The sequence below is a fragment of the Thermobia domestica genome, chromosome 4 (assembly GCF_964235325.1).
Source record: "Thermobia domestica chromosome 4, izTheDome1.hap1.1, whole genome shotgun sequence".
Taxonomy (NCBI): domain Eukaryota; kingdom Metazoa; phylum Arthropoda; class Insecta; order Zygentoma; family Lepismatidae; genus Thermobia; species Thermobia domestica.
The window spans coordinates 251138816-251159340 of NC_137457.1; the positions used below are offsets into that span (position 1 = coordinate 251138816).

Sequence of the window (20525 nt, forward strand, 5' to 3'; positions counted from 1 at the left end):
TGTTCATTACGTATATCAAGTGGCTCAAATGGTACAATGTTGACTTCACATTCGGGAGGTCATGTGTTCGATTCCCGCTGCCGACCATCCTGACTGGGGTTTCCAGTGTTTCCTTCAGTCCTACCAGGCAAATGCCGGGATGGTACCTACTAAAACAGGCCCTGGCCGATACCTTCCCAAATCCTTTCCATGTTGTTGTTAGATATCCAGTATAAAATAGCCTCTGAGCTGCATCTGGTGATTGTTAAATAAATAAATAAATATCATTCCCTCGTCAATCTGTTATAGCCTATAAGTTTATTATGACTGACTTCCGAGACTTTCATAAACATTCATACTAGAGTAACAGTGAAAAATAATCATTGTTTTATTACAATTCAACGTATTACTTTAAAAGAATGAAAAAATATGCAATCTTTGTATGGGACGCTCAAAAATCACCTAATTTGTTAACGCACCTCTTGGTTCCGCCTTTGCTACCCCTACAGAAACTTCTTTGAAATGGAACAGAAATGTTGAAAATGTATTTTCTATTCATTTATTACATACGTAATAATCTGTTACCACCTATCAGGTGCTTCGGACCTGCAAAATCGGTAAAGTTCCAAATTATGTAATGCACTGACTGTTCCTTAAGCTTGTTTAGAGTCAGGAAAGTACTGAATTTTCTGTTCATGGATCATATACGTAATACTGTTCATTTGAGCGTTTGGTTTCCAAGGCTCTGGAATATATAACCACCATCACAGTTTACCCAGTCCTGAAGGTTTCTGAATTTTTAACAAGAATTCAACATGTCATTACGGAATTACATTTAAGTCAAGCACAGCAAACATGAGTGGGTAGTTAGCTTTTCCGCTTCTATTGGGAAATCCGGGATTCAGTCCCTCATTCGACCATTCCAACAAAAGTTCTTAATTCCATCTATGAATGTAGAGATAGTGCGTGTACTGTGATTTCTGGCTGATTTAATTTCTTATGTTTTAAATTGTTGTTATTACTAATTACCAGCAATGACGGATTTGCGAAAGGGGGTTAGGGTGGGGGTGTCTTTCAAACTGAAGCCTGTTCTCCGAAATTACGGAATTTCTAAAACAAACCAAATTTTAGTTATGTCTTTACCCATAAACTTCAAGCTCCCCTCGAATGAAAATCAGGCATTTTTAGAAAAAAAAAATAAAATAAATAAATAAATAAATAACCATTAATAAGAAAAACCCTCCCAAAACACTTTTCTAAATTCGTACTGGTTATTTGTATAAAATGGTACTCAAGGTTGCATCCGGAAGATTATTGCTACATCATTACACGGCTACAGTATAACAGAAATGTGGAAGTATGCTCTGACGGATATATTGAAAAACGTAAGTTTAACTATGTGCTAGAAACTATAATATTAAGCTCTAAGAAATGAAACACGAATAACTAAAAATGAAATGTTCTAAAGAAGAAAAAAAATGTCGATAACTCAGAAGTTAAAATAAAGTTATATAGCGTCTAAAATTGCTCTCAAATACTACGTACTTAATGTTTAATTCATAAAACATGTGCTCCATCCATCACGATGATGAATTCTAGAGGGAAATATGGTATTTAGGTCATGAAATCTTGTTTAACTATAGAGTATACTATAAGAAAGCTATTTAGATAGAAAAATCATGAAAATGAAAAAAGCCAAAATTTCCGTTTTTACCCTAAAAAGCCGGCTTTTTATGTGAAAAAGAAAACATCAATTCAAAAAAGCCGGCTATTTTGCATCTCTAATACCAAACAATGTTTCTTAAGCACTAAGGAAAAAGTACGGCGACTTTTATCAACATACTTTTTTTTTTTCCACAAAAGTTACTCATATTTGGCAGGGGCATACAAAAAAAGGAACTAGCTTGCGGCACGAAATACACGCAAATTTCGCCTAAAGTTATAAAATTAAAAAAAAAAAGATTTAAGTTTCGGAGAGGGTATCGGACCCCTTTATAAATACGCCCCTATTATCTGGGAACAAACAAACAGACGCGCGCACAAAAGAATTTTCGTCTTAAATATCCATGGTGATTTTCTCATTGGAATAGTTAACGATTTAAAAACCTTATGTTACGAAGATAAGAAAGCAGAATTCCTCTGTTACCCGTTCGAAACGGGATTTTCCCTAATCATTCTCTGAATGAAACCTCGTTTTCATACTGTGCTGTACATACATTTCCATCTTATTGTATTATGATTATCTTCCATAATTGAAATAACACAACAGAGGCTGGAGTTTACTTATTTTCACTTTAAATTAATTTATTTCGGAATTTTGATTTAAATCAACGATTTCTATTAAAAAAAAAATCAAGTGATTTAAATCTCGATTTAAATCGTGATTTAAATCAATCCATCCTGTCTAGTGGTGTCCAAATTGTAATTGCAGATGGCATTTTGGCAATTTCGACTCGTGTTTTCTACCAGTCTATTACTCAAGATGTGTTGGATAAATTTAAGTACTACCAATATAATGCAGGCCCCAGTCTATTACTCAAGATGTGTTAGGTAAATTTAAGAACTAACAATATAATGCAGGCCCATATAAGTGAGGAGAGCTCCCACCTGAATGAAGTAAGAGTTTTGGGAATAATGAAGCTTCAACACGAGAAACTTAGAAATAAATTTGACAAGTGCTTTTTTCTTAATTCAAGAAAACTGTTGTGTTGAAGTTTAATTATTGAGGGCAAATTGGGCAGGAAGTACGCAGGTATAAATTTACATTACGATTCTTAGATTTTGTAAAAATTAGTAATTAGAATATTTCAGTGCTGTTTTTCTGGAAGAAGAGGTGCTGATACGCACCTTAAACACATTATTACAGCAACTGTAATTACCGTAACATCTTGTCTGACATTCCCTCGTCATTCCTAGATCGCTTCTTGCTTTTGGTATCAACCGCAGAATGAGGACATCGGAATACACGAATCCACATTTTTGTTACGGTTAGACTGTGTGAAAGGGGATTCTAGTATCAAGATGAACACCAATGTAGAATTTGGCCTACAAGCAGGTATAAGCTAGATGATAAAAGGTTCATCTGAGGGAATCCCGTTACACATTTGCACACTTGTGGCCAAAGTGTGCTTTAGAGGAAATAGTATGTAGAGGGCTTTATTTTCGTGAAGATACTCACAGAAACAACTAACAATTTATTTTTCATTTGAGCGGAATATTAGTAGCTGCGAAGTCGTCAAAATCGAAACAAGTGGAAAATACTAGCAGGTGCTGTAAAATATTCAATCGTATTATATTTAAATGTATATAATATGCTGTTCTTCCAGTCGTTGTACCGATTTAAATTGAAAAATTAATTTCCTAAATACCAAAATGACTAGAGAAGTCTCATTTGTTTATTTTAAAAGCCAGTACTGCGTACCGGAAAAAAAGAATTGCACCCATTATAAATAGTATCTGTTTTCCTTTGAAAAGGTCTGTTGACGCTGCAGTGCATTTGACTTGTACCCTTTGTTTTTAATTGCACTTGTGGTTATTTAACTGAGATAGTTACACCAAAAGCAGATCTGCATCTTGTGGTTGAGAGGATCCCTGTCAGTGTACGAAACGAATCGCAAGTTGTAAGATGTTCATCATCGTTAGCCTCCGAATAACACAATATTGGATCAATCCAGAGCTCCACTCTAGCTTGTGCCCTCTCCTTCATGTAGCAGCCATTATTAGTTACTAGTGAGTTTCCTTGTGGCTATAGAGTTAGTCTTAAGAGCGGGAAACAGGGATCTTGTTTTCTGGTGGAGCTCATGTGGTTCGAATCCCATATTAAACTGTAGATCCACGTCAAATATTTTCGGCACTGAAAGGGACGCTAGACTCCAGTTCAACCACCCATTAGTTACTAGTAGATTGGTGCGAATGAAATGTCCGTTTCGACATTTGGTGGAAAACTCGCCTCAGCAGCACAACATAGGAATGGGCTAAGGTCACGGGTTTAAAGTCACAAACACTGTACACACCCAACACTGGAATCAGGCTGGGATACCCAGACAATCAGAAGGTAGTGCGTTGTTAAACATGGCGGTATTGAAAGTGCACCATGGAGAGCATATAATCGCGGATTTTTCTTTAGAATTCAAATTGAGACATTCTCAGCAGTAAAAATATATATATATATAAAATTTGGGCCAGGAATTGTGAATGTGCATACCATTCACCATTGGTTTGTGAAATTTCATTCCGGTGATACAGCATTGTAAAATGAGCCCTGTGGCCACTAACATAATGTTCGGATGTGCTAGTCAGGAACCCTATACAAAGACCCTCGGAAAAGTGTTCGTGCAATTGCAGACGGCTTACGCATACACCGTGCTCTGTCATTCGGCAGCTCCGTGCAATCGGTAAGGTTCAAAAATTGGATTCATGGGTGCCACATGTGTTGACACCGACCAAGAAAAGTCTCCGTCTGGAGCTGTGCAGTTCTCTGAGTGTAAGTAATAACCGGGAAAGTTTCCTGCACTGTGCTGCTTTGTCATTTGAGATGAAAAACAGACCTGGTATGACGGTTATAAATGGTCGAGACAATGGTTGGATCGTGATCAATGTGCAAGACGGTTTCTTAAACCACCTTTCCACTTATGGAAGGTGTTGCTACTGGTATAATGTGGTCTATTGTGAGAGTGGTGATCCATCATGTCTTTCTCAGGCGAGATAAAACAATCAATCCAAATCGTTACAGTGTTGAACTCCATGAAATGCATCTCAGTCATGTCCTCAAATATTCAGTAATGGTCAACAGGCATGATATCCTCATATTGCACACTGACACGTTGGTCAAAGTATGGTGCATACCCTCAATAAATTGCGATATGAAATCCTCATCTACCGTATTTCCCTAATATCTCACCCCGTGGGAGCATCTTGATTACCCCTTGGGAGAGATTTTTCCTAACGTTTAGGCGGTGCAATATGTGGTTTTTGAGTTGTTCGCATCTCACACTCCAGACATTTTCGCCACGGAATGCAGTCTTTGGCTGAGCGAACAAAAACGTGTGATTGCAGACGGCGAATATTTTGATCCCGGAACGTTTTGTGAACAATAGTGTTTGTGGGTTTTCGTATTGTTTTATCGTTCAAAACTGACTTTTGTATAATCAATCACTTGCTACAATCGTATGTCTCCTTTAGCGTACACGCCATAAATGCGAACGTGAAACGGAAGATTTAATTAAATACCAGGCAAATCAAAAATTATCTACACTTTTCATTCTACAGTTTATTTACGATGAAGCTAGGGTTATATTATGCACATCATTTTTCTACGTAATCTCCCTCCTTATCAATGCACTTGGCCCAACGGTCAACGAGCTTACGTATTCCTTCCAAACAAAAGGTTTTCGGTTGGTCGTGAAGCCACTTTTGCACCGCATTTTGCACGTCTAAATCTGACGCAAATCGGCGACCACGCAAAGCATCCTTGAGTGGCCCAAACAAGTGAAAGTCAAGATGAAGCTGGGTCTGGGCTGTAGGGAGGGTGTTCTAATAACTCAAATTTCAGCTTGTTGATGGTTTCAATAGTGTAATGATCCGTGTGTGGCCGTGCATTGTCATGCAACAACAAAACTTTCTTCAACAACAAACCTCGGCGTTTGTTGCGAATTGCCGGCTTCAGGTTCTTTTTCAACATTTCACTGTTGATCGTCTTTCCCTTTTCCATGGACTCTGCCATTATGAGCCCCTGTGAGTCCCAAAACACAGTTAACATAACCTTTCCTGCGGATGGCTCAGTCTCGAATTTTTTCTTCGTCGGAGATCCAGGGTGTTCCACTGCATACTCTGGCGCTTTGATTCTGGCTCATAGTGGTGAAACCATGTTTCATCGCCGGTGACTCTTCTGCTCAAAAATGCATCACCTTCGTTGTTGAAGCGAGTAAGTAAGCATTGACAGATCCTAAACACGAGTGAGCTTGTGTTGAACAGTAAGCTTTCTTGGTACCCACTGTGCACAGACTTTGAAAACCGAGCTCGTCGTGGTTGATTTGATGGGCAGAGCCATGACTGATGTTCAAAGCAGCTGCTACTTCATCAATACTGATTCGCCTATTCGCCAGAACCATCTCTCGAGCTTGCTGAATGTTGTCATCTGTAGTCGAGGTTGATGGCCGTCCTGCTCTCTCTTCATGCGTTACACTTGTTCGGCCACTTTTAAACTTCTCGAGCCACAAAAACAGTTTTACGTGATAGTGTACTTCTCCCATATTGCGATGAATGTCTGGCCCTTTGACACCCTCCGACCAGAGGAATCGGATCACTGCTCTTTGTTCCTCTTTAGTGTAAACTTCTAATGGAGCAGCCATGATATATCTGCAAAAGAAGGAAGAAAAATGGAGGAATTAAGATCACACATTCACAGCATTACCACAACAATATAACAATAAAATATACGAGGATAGAAAACAAAGTGCGCAATGTAAGAAAAGTTATGACAAAAGTGTAGATAATTTTTGACTCGCCCTCGTAGTTCAAGCTTTGGAAGCGTCTGTCTCAAAATTATCTTCTTAAAATTGATCTGAAATTTACCTGGATTGTTTTCCAGCTATAAAAAGAATTTTAATGTATTCTTTTGTATTTGTTGTGAATTTTATATTGTTGTTTCTTTCTCATAGTAACGTGCCAACGCCAACCAGCTTTAGGGTGTGTATATAAGATGGTGGAAATCAACAATCTACCAAAGATAAAACTAAGTCAGGATGTGGAAAAAATCACCATGCCAGGAAGGAAAGACGCATACAGATTGTATGGTGCTGATGGTAAGGTTACAGTACAATACACAGAACATTTGTTACAGCTCGATCTTAAAATTAATGACAATTAGTTGAATTCGTTCTGAATAAGTGTTAGTAGATTAAGTTTTGAAAAACAATATCTCAAACAGAATGTGATGAGTATGGTAGCAGAGTTGTATATTGATTACAAGGAAAAAAAAAAAAACCTTTTATATATATAAACTATGCTAGCATCAATTACTATTTCTTTTTAGTAATTTCATCCTAGTTGCTAGTTTAGTATATAAGATTCTTAAATTGTAAATAAATGTATATTCACTCATAAATAAAAATGATTTGACCAAGATCTGGCCAAAAAAGTATCGGAGCTGGTTGTTTCTGGTCAACTGGATAGAGTGAAAAGATGTTCTCTGTGGGCGGGGACGTTGATGGGGGATGTTAGGTATGCGGCGCGACCCGGTTCAGCTGCCCGTAAGCCTTCATAGGGTGTGGGTCGCACCTGGAGTGAGAAGTTGTTTTGTGATATTGATAGGAATCACACATGTAGGACAGAACTGAACAACGGACTGCGATGAAGTTTTGTGTGAAACTGAAAAAAAATCCGGTACCGAAACTCTTTCAATGATCTGTCAAGCCTACGGGGAGGATGCATGTCCAAAAATACTAGTTACACATCGCCTCGCGTAAGGCAGTTTCACAACGGGGCATGCTGTCTCAGCCTCCCTACAGTCCAAACCTGGTCCCGCCTGACTTATCTTCACGCGAATGAAACGATGAAAATACACTATTATGGGACGATGGAAAGAATGGATGCAGCTTTGACAGTGCCTGAAGGAGGTTCCGGTTGCAATCACTTGTCATTTCAATGCTGAACAACAATCGTACCATACAGAGCCACCTCCTTGCCATGGGATACAGAAGCAAATGTCCACGAATGTACCTGTGCTCAACACTCATAATAATAAACATAATAAACAATGACTGAAATGGACAAAGGACCACTGTTATGGACGCTAGAAAAGTAGAAAAGAACCGCTTAGATGAGTCGAGATACCAGTTGAAATAAGCCCATGGCCGGGCACGAGTGCGTCGGACGCAATGGATTCCTCTTGTCAACAGGGTACAGTTGAGGACGATGGTGGTGATATCCTCGTATGGGAAATGTTCACAACGGATAATATGGGACTCCTGGTACATCGGATAGTATCGCTCACTAGCAAGTGTTACAGGAACCTGTTGGCACATCATGTTCACTTCTTTGTTCGCCTCCAACACCCTATAGGCTACCTGTATCTACAGCGAGACAGTTCTCCAACTCATCGCTCGTAAATCATGGCTTCCTGTTCGATGAGTATTCGAAGTATGTTAAAATGCTTGCCTGGGCCCCGAAGAGCCCCGACCACAGTCCTATTGGTCACTATTGGAATGCTGTCGAGAGGGATGTGCAGCGATCATGAATTACTATGACTCCCCAATGCTTTCGATGTCTTATGAAGTCTATAGCACCTAGCATCACTGCCGTCACCAAAGCAAAAGGGGGTGGTACACGTTACTAGCCAAGTGTGTCTAATTCAGTTGCTCATGGGTGTATACTCATAGATAGATAAATAATATACACCTGTGATCGTGGATATTTTATTTTTAATAGTTCCAGTTTATGGATGTTTTCTTTACTATTTGACAATAGATAGCGCCTATTGTTTAAAATACTATACATGTTGAATATTGTCATACTTCGCTGTTGTGACACTTGAACCTCTTCTATCGTTGTCACGAACATACTCGAGTACATTAAACTCTGCATATTCTTCATATATCTGTGCGTCCTGTAGAATTTGTTCTCAAAACTGTGCAGCTTGTGTTTGCGAAGATGTAACTTTTTCGTTCACGAGAAACCGAATGAAGAAAGCGTTGTTCCCATCTTGAGTAACAACTTACGCAGTCGGTATGACAAAAAACAAAACTTTATGGTTAATATAAAGATACAGAAGGTAGACACTTTCTGAAGCCAATTCCAATATCGACGTGAACGTTCTTCGTATGATGGCTAAAAAGAAGATGGAATACGAAATGTAAATGTTTAGTTTGTTAGTGGTTTTGAACGAAATATTTTTTTAAAAAAATTTCATTATCAATATTTAAATTGTCAAATTTTAATAGCTTCAAGAAAACTGAAGTAGTATATAATATATATTGTAATTTATGTTATACTTCTTATAGGTTATGCCTTGATCGACCTCCTCCAGCGTTCAGTGGAGGAACCCCCAGAAGTAGGAAAGCGAGTGTTATGTCGACATCCCTTTCAGGAATCCAAACGTGCATGGGTGACACCAGCGAGAGTTGAATCGTTACACAAGGTGTGCAAATTTATTATGTATTCATGTTCACAAATTTACATGTATTAATGTGTAAATTATTGCACACTAGAGTTTTAATCGCGTATTTGGTATCACGAAACTCAGAAATCGTTATTTGTATTTTCGAAATATACATAACACTTATAGTTGTAAATTATTATCGTACTTTATAACTGAATTGTTGCTATAGAAATGCTTTTTGATGAAATGCTTGCTTAAGTCGAACAATAATTTTATAAGGAAAGAAATATAATGATAAAAATAATGTAACAGTCTCCGTTGAAAGAAAGGAAAATAAAAAAAGAAAGAGAGAAAAAATTAAAAGTTACAAAATAGATTAATAACAAAAGGAAGATACAAATAACAAGAATCATATAATAGCTCATCAGAGGGTAGAATAAGAAGAAAAGGAATGAATTGGAAGTCGAACAAGTAAGTAATTATTAAACACATTTGCAACCTGTAAAATTAAAAAGCATTATTACCAGTCGAGGCAGAATAGCGAAGGTGTTGAAAAAAACAGTATTTTAATGTATGAATAGTATATTAAAATATATGAAATATTTTCATTCATAGTATAACAATTGGGTGATTTTTATTTTTATATATTCCTTTGTAGTAGCTAAGTGAAATATGAAACATGCAAGGTAGTTTCTAAGCTAACTAAGGCTGCCAAAAGTTACAGATTTTCTACATACGATATAACGTGTTAATTAGTTCAAAATATTAATACAATTTGAGCTTAGTGTTTCAATTCGTATGGCAGAAAACTTTATGGAATCTTGTGAGATTTGATTTTACGTTGTGTAGTAAGAAGTTAAGAACTAGAGAAGTTCCTGGGCAACAAAGACTTGATAAAGAGAAATTCCGTGGCGTTTGCAATACTTAAAAGCATATTTCTCAAGTCAGGTACGAATTTTAGTGAATATTTTTAACTTCTTGTATTTTGAAAGTCGGTCAAAATTCCACAATTTTATATGTGACACAAGGTCAAATAGGGCAAGCGATATAATTTGTGTGCCCTTACAAGTGAGAATAACTACATGGTCACTATTGTTTATTGAAAGTGATATTAATCAAATGTTTTATTATTACTGTCCTATTGGTGTTTCTCAGAAACAAAATAAAAGAACTACTACTGTTTTTCAGATATATTGGCAGAATGGAAAAATTTGCCATCCTTTAGCAAGATTAGAAGACGTGAAGCAGCGTGTACAAGAATCACTCAGTACACTGAGGCCAGACCTTAAACGAAATCTGAATCCTACTCCATACAAGGTATGAGTGTAGTTTTATTATTGTTGCTATGAACATGTCAGTAAGGTGGAATTTAAATATATGCTCATCAAAGAAAACAAGAAAATGATTTGAAAAGAAATAAATTCTTTTGGTAATACTTTAAATATTTTTTAAATCGCTCAGTCTATAGTTACATTCTTACTCAATGAAGTTTTTTGAGCTTCTTTATTACTGCATCAGGATATCGTAATTTTCAAGTTCTTTATTACAACTTTTATTATTTATTGCAGATTTCTGAAATAGTAGGATGTTGATATCCGCAAAAGTCTTTTATTTTGACAACTTTTATTGACAGGAGGGAAGACAGCTTGTTCTTAAATTGTTGTTTTCTACTCCCAGCTTCAGTTGTTCTTGTTTCCTATTCCCAGCTGGTGAACATTGTTGTCAACTTATTAATATCTAAGTTATAACAATTCCCATGTTTCTTACTCTGGAAGATTATGTTCAAGATTTCTTGGTGTTCCGGCAATTAAGTTACCAGTATTGTTATATAAAGAGAGAGAGAGGGGAAAAAAAAAAAAAAAAAGAATTATACTGCGATGTTTTGTTGCTGTTTCGATTTTCTGAAAAAGAGATTTGTAACTTTTAGCAAAGTGTTTCATTTTTAGTTATTTCCAAGTAAACAGTGTTAATTGCGTAAATTTGAAAACAAAATCATTTTGTAGTGAGATAATAATAATAATAATAATAATAATAATAATAATAATAATAATAATAAAGAAAATGAATGAATATTCGTAAGCAACTGCATTGTGACGAGCTGTAATGGTTTATTGTTCACGCAGGAATGGGAAACAAAATACAGGATGTCCACATGAAACCTCCCTGATTACAAATATTAATTGATGGAAACTATTACTGCCAGAGAGTAACAGTTTGCGGCATCTTGAGGAGCAGCTCAAACAGTTTTGTCTGTATATTCACTTCTATATGGGCCCCGTTAGTATCTCTCAGAATGTCCAGTCGATATTGTATCTCCCGCCATGTGTTGTGTAGCATGTCCGATGTGATCGAGTTGATGGCTTCTCCAATTTTGTGACGAAGAGCAGGAACATCACGTACAGGTGTGGCGTAGACTCTATCTTTGACATAGCCCCATAGGAAGAAATCCATAGGGGTTATATTGGGAGATCGCGGTGGCCAAGGAGTGGGTCCATCGCGTCCAATCAATCGCTGTGGAGATGTTCGGTCTAAAGCCTTACGAACAAATAAACACCAGTGCGGTGGGGCACCATCCTGTTGGAATATCACGTTTGGTTGCAAAGGGAGTAGCTGTGGAAAAGCAAAGTGTTCAGGCATGTCCAGATAAACGGGACCAGTTATTGTTCAGTTTCCTCAGACATGCGTGCTGTGCCCGAGCCAGACTATCGGTTGACACTCCCCGTGGCTAAAAACTTATCAAACCATATTTTAATGGTCTTGACGTCTGGTGGGTCCCGTTGGTACTTTCATCTGAAGTTTGTTTGCACGGTAATTGATTTAGTCTCAGCCAACCACACCACACACTGCGCTCTCTCTTGAGCTGTTGTCATCTTTATTCATAAACATTGCAACAGATAACAATAATTCATATTAACTTTGTTACTGAACACTTGCAACAAATAACAATTAATAATCAAGAAAGGAAAAAAAAACTGTTGAAAGGAATTGCTTTTCAAGATGCCGCAAACCGTTATTCTCTGACACTAATAGTTTCCATGCAATTAATATTTGTAATCAGGGAGGTTTCATGTGGACACCCTGTATAAGCAGTAGAACAGTTAGTAGTACAAGAAGTAGTAGAACAGTTAAGTAGAGTGGATGAATATTCTGCTTCCCATTCTTTCGGCTGCCACTAACTCTGCCAATATGTCCAATAAGCTATTATGTTCATATGACTTTTAAATATCAGAAATCACCTCTTAACGGTTGTTACATAATTTACACCCTGTGAGACAAATCAGCCAATAGATAACTCCAAGTTGAACAAACTGAGATGCATGAGTGTAAATTTTCATCCGGAGAAAACTTAATTTCGTTGCGCTAAGAAGTTCATTGATTGATTAATGGTGTGTATGAATAGGCCTTTTGAAGACTTTTTAATTAAGTTATTCCTCGATTATATTTATTGTAATTTCATATAGTATGCAGAGCCTATCATCAGCTGATTAATTTTTGATGTCTTTTAATTTTCAGGTGTCTGTCAGTGATGATTTGTACAATTTCATCCATGATCTGTGGCTTCGAAACGCACCGATAGGAGAACTATCTTGAAGTTGAGAAATTGCCTTCAGTCTCTCTACATGAAAGTTAATCAGTTGGGAACTGCAAACAGATATTGAGAACGAATGTTAGCAAAGTATTACAGAGTATTTAGATTGTAAATGGTTTTATTTTGTTTTGTCTTTTTGAAAAAAAAATAAATAAATAAATACATTTGTAAACTAGTGTGTGTAAGCAGGAAATGAAAAGTATTTGCATTTGAGATAGGTAATGGTGGTTGATTACCAACAATCATTTTGTGTTACATAAAGCAGTTAAGTCGCTATCAAGAACTTACAGCACGAACTGTGTGCATGGTTTGGCTATAATATAAGTATTGTGTACAAATAAGTTCTTTTGAAATACCTGTAAAGTGTAATATAAATAGCTTCTATTACTGCATTTTGCAGTATCTTATAAAATGTGCCTATAATTTCATACCACTGAGTTGCACTATAGCTGACAGGCGTTATTTGAATATAGACGATACTAGAATAAACCTTGGATATGCTACGAGAAAGTACTTAAAAAGCATTTTATAGCAATTTGCTGTTGTTTTCACTTACTGCTTGTATCAGATTACTCTTTTATTTTGTTTTAGAAGACAGAATCATTTTTGTTGTAGGTCTAGTTTATTGGATACTGCTGTTTTGTTTTTTAGTTTGAGAATACTTTACAGAAGATTGGTTTTTACGTTTGAAAAAAAAAAGTATGCATAATAAGGCTGATTTTTAACGAGTTGTAATTTTTATGTAAAAAAATGCTAATTTTACTTTTTTTTTTTTTTTTTTGGTAACTATCATTTTAACCCATAAGAAATAAGCTACTTAATAATGTAAATATAAACGAGAGTAAGAGGGGCAATATAACTCAGCACATTAAGTGCCTGATATAGTAACATTATATGCAATTTTATCGTTAAGAAAGCAGTTAGTACTTATTTTTTTAAAGACAGAAGAACGAGTGCATAATAATTTTTGTAGGCTAGATTGTGAATATTTTTGTGTGTTTGTGATGTAGATTTTCTTCTTAGTGCGTTCAAATGAATCACATAAGATGATTGTATTGAAAGGCTTTCTATGCCAATTATTCTCGTAGTGTTGGAGAGTCATTGGTTGAAACTATGCTGAAATTTGTGATACTTAGACTTAACAGAGAATATTGTAGTTTCTTTTCGGGGAACAATTCTTAAACATTCCATTCCACAGATTACAATAGTTCCTTACTGTTAATATATTTTGAATAAACATAAATAAAAATATGTTATATATAACAGTTGGGTATATAAATCTATATGCATATTTCAGTAGAAGTTTTGAATAAATTTCGATCATCCGTTCATTTAAACTACCTTCAGATTCGAGGAATGTTCAGAAAGTATTGATATACATGCAGTAAGTATGATGATAAGTTCCAGAAATCTCTTAGATACGGATATTTAGTATTATTCGTTTTGTGAACATAGTTGGTCGTTCGCATACCATCTCTTTTCCAGATGTTGTCCAAGATCAAATATTCGAATCGTTTGGTTATCCCGTATAGCATTTAGTTTTAAGAAGCGCATGTGTTCAGTTTGGCATAATCATGTATTACAGCTTTGCTTAGTTAAAGATGGAATTACTTGCATATACACCATCGAAAGATGTGATGTTCGGAGTTGTCAATTGAATAGCTGTTTTTTTTAAACTACTATACCAAAGGGCCTGTGACACATCCATAAGGTGCCTGGACCACAACAACCGATTTTGATGAAACCTGGTAGACTAATAGGACACCTTGCAAAACTAATGTAACTAGCAGGAATTTGTCGAAAAAGCTGTAGTTTCTGAGATACAGTCGATTCATTAAAGATGATATCTGTCGTGATATCTCGAGAACGGCTGCACCGAGATCAAGCAAACTTTGCAAGCCATAGTAGATACATGATAGCTTTAAAACGAAATTAAAACGAATTGTCTGCACCTGCGCAAAATGAGCAAATAATTGTGCGCATGCGCATATCTCGAAAACGAGAAGACTGCGATATATTTTTCTCTTAGTTTGAACTACATAACGAGTATAACATAACGCAAGAAAAAAAACTAGACTCAAAGGTGAGCGTTTTCAAGCAATTGAGGAGAGATGATGTTGGGGTGGTCTGACCTTGGACACCCGCCTCTAGTTACGCACTCTTGCTTCTCAGTCGTACATTTCCATTACACCTGTGTATAAGTCATATAGTTAACGTTAATAGTCGCCATATTCGGGTCGTAGTGATATCAAGTACTGTAAGTCCTGCTAATTGCATTAGTTTCGCAGGGTGTCCTATTAGTCTACCAAGTTTAATCAAAATCGGTTGTTGTGGCCCAGACACCTTATGGATGTGTCACATGCCCTTTCTGCTTGAAATCACAGTATATTTTAAACAGCAAATACGTTAAAATAAGTTTGGCATCTTCGCAGATTTACACATCGTAAGCTTACATTTTGATTAATAAAGAGTTCAACATTGTTCATAAGATATAAACTAGCAGCACTCAGTTCTCTCCAGTGTTTGAACGTGCGTTTTAAATACATTGTATCTTTACTACTTGAATGTTCCTCGTATATTAAAAACAAATTGTTTGTGTAAGAATATAGTACACATGATGAAATAAATAATTAGAAAAAAAGAAGTGAAAATATGTATTATGGTGCATTAGTATTTCGCAAGAATATGATGCGAAATATACATTTGTCGGGGCACGTTCCTTAAAATTGTAGTAAAGTAGCATAAAAAGATAACCAATACTTAGTTGGCAGTATATAGAAAAAAAAAATATATATATACGTCCATTTCCTTCTAAACAAATTTCATGACTTCCCAAATACATTCATTCTTACTTTTAAGTATGTTGTCGAGAAGCTGATTCCAAGTTCTCATACTGGTTCTGAACATAAGTTTGACGTTTAAGAGTATCAGTTGAGTTAACTTTAAACTTTAATATCTCAAGTTTTTCGTGAATTTTCTTCACTGACTAAAATTCGAAGTTTATCTTCAAAAATCCAATTTGAAAAGTAAAGGTGTGCTTTCTCTCTCCAATTTATCCTACTTCACAGAGCCAACGTAACGTTAAAGAGAAATCCTTTGAAAGCAGTATATTCAGATTGATTTCTAACTTTATTGTTTTATAGGATGTTCGGAAACAACAAAAAAAGTTTGGGAAATTGAGCCTCACATGGAAAGAGTACCTCCTCTCCCCCAAAAGAAATGGGCAAATGGGCGTACAAATTCGATGTTTTGGAGTTATTGTCCGTCGAAGATTGTTCGCAACAGTGTAAAGGGTTATAACTCGAGAACGAAATGTTGGATGAAGATCGGTAAAAGAACATAGTGGTTATTTTGTGCCTAGATTCCATTAGTGTACTAGTAAGTATGGAATGTGCCCCGGTGTTCAGTTCCTGACCTTAGAAGGCTTCTGTGTATGAGGCTATCTCTGTCGCCGCCTCTGCTCCACGTCCATTGTTACAAAAATGGAATCCAAGCTTGAAATAAACTGAATATTGTTTTACCCGACCGTGATCCTACATTTTGTTCTCAAGTTATGACGTTTTATTTTTATCATTCCGACTAATGATGATGATAAAGGGCAGGCTTATACCTCCGAAATGATGTATTTGCGCACTCATGTTGGTCTTTTTAATGTTTCATATGAAGATTTCATTTCATGTTTTTATTGCCCTAATTTTCATGGTGTTGTTTCCAAACACACTGTATATCTCAGTAGTAAATAGTCTCATAAAAGTTTGAACTTGTATTTCGGAAACACAATTATTCTAGTTCTTACGAATCTCATCCGTACAGTGTTTTTCTTACAAATTAGAAAATAATTATTAATCAAACTTCTGCAATACTATTTGTTTGATCAGTGTGGTTGTTTGCGAATTCAGTGACGCCTTAATTGACCAAAATAAATAAATGAATAGAGCACAAATAGGACATACTTCGGGACGGAAAAAAGATATAACCATTATACTTAAGACGATTTACAATTTACAACTTAGACATATCGCGAAACCTATTTATATAGATTCTCGAAAACGAAAAATTATTTTTAATATTTCACTTGCAGAACTTCAGTAAGTGTTCAGTTTAATACAACTCAACCAATGAAGAACGTGGTAGCATAAATGTATGAAAGAAAATGCCTTAAGTTCCCCTCAAGTTGTAAACTTGAATTTTTTCAAAATCTCAAAATATAATTACCACAGATCGTCAAAGTATGCTTTTCTCTTGAAGAGAGGTTGGCATAAATAAATTGTCATTGTTGCATACTTGTCTTAGGTTCTCATTTTGGTATACCGAGCGTCACCAACATTTGAAAGTTAGTACGTTCCGCGGTCCAGCGATGATGTTCGACCAGGAAAGTTTGTAAAATTTCGGTGAAAATTGGAATCGGCTTCTTGGTTTCCCTAGTACATTATATATATAAAATCAATACTTTTTTGCTTCTTAGCAAAATACCATTATCTGCTCTTAGAAGTAAGCTCAAGTTTGCTCAACGACTTTAAAAGAAAGGCCTCATCCGATATTTAAAAAGAGAGTAGCACACGTTTATTGAGAAAGGGTTATATAACCTTACTGCTTTCCAGGAGTTCATAGAGTAAACTAAAGTTAAATACCTTTTTTGAAGTCATCACATATACTTTTAATAAGTTGGACTGTTTCCAAATGAAGTGTAAATATTTACATGAACTTTGTTGCACTAGTTGAGAAAACGACAAATCCAATGAATATTGTAATTTAGCGCAAAATTTGAGGGCTTAAAGAATATTTTTTCGTCACAGTTTTCTAATACATTTTAATAGTTCCTTTATCTTTAAGAAGGTTTTCATCAGGAAATGTACACGCATAATGCCTCCTGCAATTTATACTGCTTTTATCATGATTGATTCAAAGAAATATAGAAAAATATGTTCAAAGATCACTATTAGTTAACATTGCTATTTAAGAAACACTGAAAAAAACAAAAATGAACAGTTTTGACAATTTTTATGATAGTATATGTCTAAATATTGTTTTGTAAGCGTTTGTCAAATGTTGTTTGCTTCAGAGGGAAATATTTTGTTTTAGTGATTACTTTTTAGCTTGCTTTTGATTTTTTTTTTTTTTTTTAAAAATACAGTTATCTGTTTAAACTATATAGCATAATCTGTCTGTCATAGCTTCTGTTCGTTTCTTTTTAAGTAAGCAATATTAATGTGTGACTGTGATTTAATCTTGCCAACTTTGTTGCAGAAAATAAACTAGCAGAAATAAGTTTTGTTCTTGGACATTTATTATTATTATTAAAATAAGTGTATTTTCTAAACTTTACAGCTTGGTTATGAAGTTTAGTATCAGTGGCGATATGCCACGTATTGGGTGGCGTTTCTCAGATGCTGAGTTGGAAGAAGCTGGCCTATGAAATAAGGTTCCCTTATATCAATCCCATGGACTTCCAAAGTAAGGAATTTTGAAATCTGACTAAATACTGTATTTACGCAAAACTATGACGCCCTCAGGTGTAAGACGCACCCCTAATTTTTGAAGGAAAAATTGAAGAAAGAAAAAAAAATCTTCGAATGTAAGTCGCACCCTTGACAAGGAACAAATGGTAGCCATATTACAAACGAAAAGGTTTTTTCGAACGGGTCACAATGCCGGAAGGCGTCAACTTTAAAACTACACCTTCAAATTGTCGTTCTCAAACAATGACTCACTCGCCCGCGCCTCCAACTTCCTGATTTGCAGCATTTTTAAACTCCTTATTTTGTTAGCAATTATCGTACTTGAAGATGTGTGACTCACGTGTTTGTGCTTTTTAAACGGAGGAAGACACCAGCCATGGTATATGGGAGCGAAAGGAATAATCTCCGCTGTCGAGAGAATGATTCCTCTCTTTCATTCGCCACTGGTTTGTGGGCTAATTTTAAAGGGTTTTTCTTTCGCGTAAAATGCACGATTTTAGTTCTGCATTCTGTTAGTACACACAAAATACACATTCTTTACAGAATCGTGACTAACGGGATTAGCAATTTTTGGCTTAACTCGATCTAATCTGGCCTAAATTTGCGTAACTCAAATCTAAGACGTACCTTGATTTTGGAGGCAAAACAATCAACAAAAAAGTGCGTCTTAGAATCGCGTAAATACGGTATATTGAGTGACCCACTAATTCTGAATATGTAATCAGTGCATTCTGCCCCCTCTCATGTGTTACCTGTACTAGTTTTCTGCTCCATAAATAACATGCACTGAACACCGGGGAAAGAAGGTGATACATTAATTTTCTTTCCATCGTTTCGATCTTTTAATTTCTCTTTATTTAGCTCCACGATCGCCCGACCTAACTTTCTCTCGTTCAATTTATTAGGAAAAGAGGACTAGGGGAGAGAGTTAGCAACTACAACACTGTGACAAAATTAGATATAAAATAAGAAGTACAGTACAACCTCGTTTACCCGGCCCGGATTTGTAGATATTTTTAAATTTAATGTTCACATAGATAACTTTTAACTATGATAGCAAGAATGTAACTATAAGTACGCCAAACATTCGCATTTTATTTTGCTTAAGTGTACAGTCCCTGCATAGATTGTACAAGAATGATTTTTGTCGAGTTTGGGAAAAACTGGGCCAGCTGTTTATGCTACAAAGGAAATGGCAAGCGATGATTTGGTGCAAGTGGCTGCAGATGACCTTCTGCAAATGTTAGGAACAATAAGTGGATGCTCAGATCTTAATATGGAAGACGTCAGTGAGTGACTGAAAAACAACAATGACTGTGGATACGCACTATTACGGAAGAAAAAAATTGTGGCGGCATGCACATATGCAGCAGACAGTGAGGATGATGATGATGATGTGGACGAGGAGGAAGCGATCACACTGAAACAGGGACGACACATGCAGATGCTATACACCAGATGACAAACATTGTATAGCTCAATTTTTCATTAAGAAATGATGTGAAAAGTTATCGTAGAAAACGGTAAGTCTGCTTATTTAAGGATTTATTTTGCTTATTATCCACATAACCGGGATAATTCGGATTTCCGGTTTTCCGGACTGCCTATAGTCCCAGTTAGTACGAATAAATGAGGTTTTACTGTAGGTATTTATTAACGCAGTGAAGAAAGTATTACTAATCATTCATAAAAATTAATGGTTCATTCTGTAGGTGAAGCAAATCAAAGATTTTTGTTATTATGTCTAATCTTAAACTCAGCAAGCGTAACCACGAACTTCCTGTGAAATGAAATTACAGAATGGAGATAGTAAAGCAATTTTTTGAAGATAAAAAATAAATCCTATGTAATTAACCTTGCACGATAAATTGGTAGCAAGAAAAACTTGTGGTAATTAAGTTCCAAAAACACATTTCATTTCTTGTGTCATTTAGGATAATGACAATGTTGTATAGTACGTCCGCTATCCTGGTATACAGTTGCTGTCCAATGCCGACACACGACGGGTGGTGTAGGATGTCACCGAACTCAGTATGGGGGCTTATTTATGGCTGGTCGAAGGAAAGTCAGTGAGGGTGACAAAACTGTTGTTGCCCCACTTTCCCTTCCGTCTTTTTCTTTTTAAAAAAACTACATTAAAACATAATACCTAAGAATTTTGTATACGAGGAAACGGTTGCAAAACTGTTAATATATAGAGAAGTGGTTAGCGATTGATAGTAATAATTATTATCCATATTTAAGTATTACGTTTGACCTACACATTCCCTAAGTAGGTTTTAAATGAGCACATATGATTCTTTTATTAACTAGTGAATCCGTAATGACTTTAAGAAACAAGCAATTGGAATTGTGCAGACCAGGAAATAAACCTACATAATTATAATAAAAGTACAATAAA

General features: G+C 35.9%; 1 protein-coding gene across 4 annotated transcripts in view; it reads left to right on the top strand.

Annotated features, from left to right (window-relative positions):
- The window catches only part of Naprt (nicotinate phosphoribosyltransferase), a 202150-nt gene extending 184217 nt beyond the window's left edge, over nt 1-17933 (top strand). For all 4 annotated transcript variants that reach the window (XM_081755725.1, XM_081755726.1, XM_081755728.1 and 1 more), the window contains 4 exons: nt 6639-6782; nt 8979-9115; nt 10265-10393; nt 12590-17933. In XM_081755725.1, coding sequence (XP_081611851.1) covers nt 6639-6782; nt 8979-9115; nt 10265-10393; nt 12590-12667 — 488 coding nt within the window. In that variant the 3' untranslated portion in view covers nt 12668-17933. The remainder of the gene's footprint in view (nt 1-6638; nt 6783-8978; nt 9116-10264; nt 10394-12589) is intronic.
- The last annotated feature ends 2592 nt before the right edge of the window (nt 17934-20525 follow it).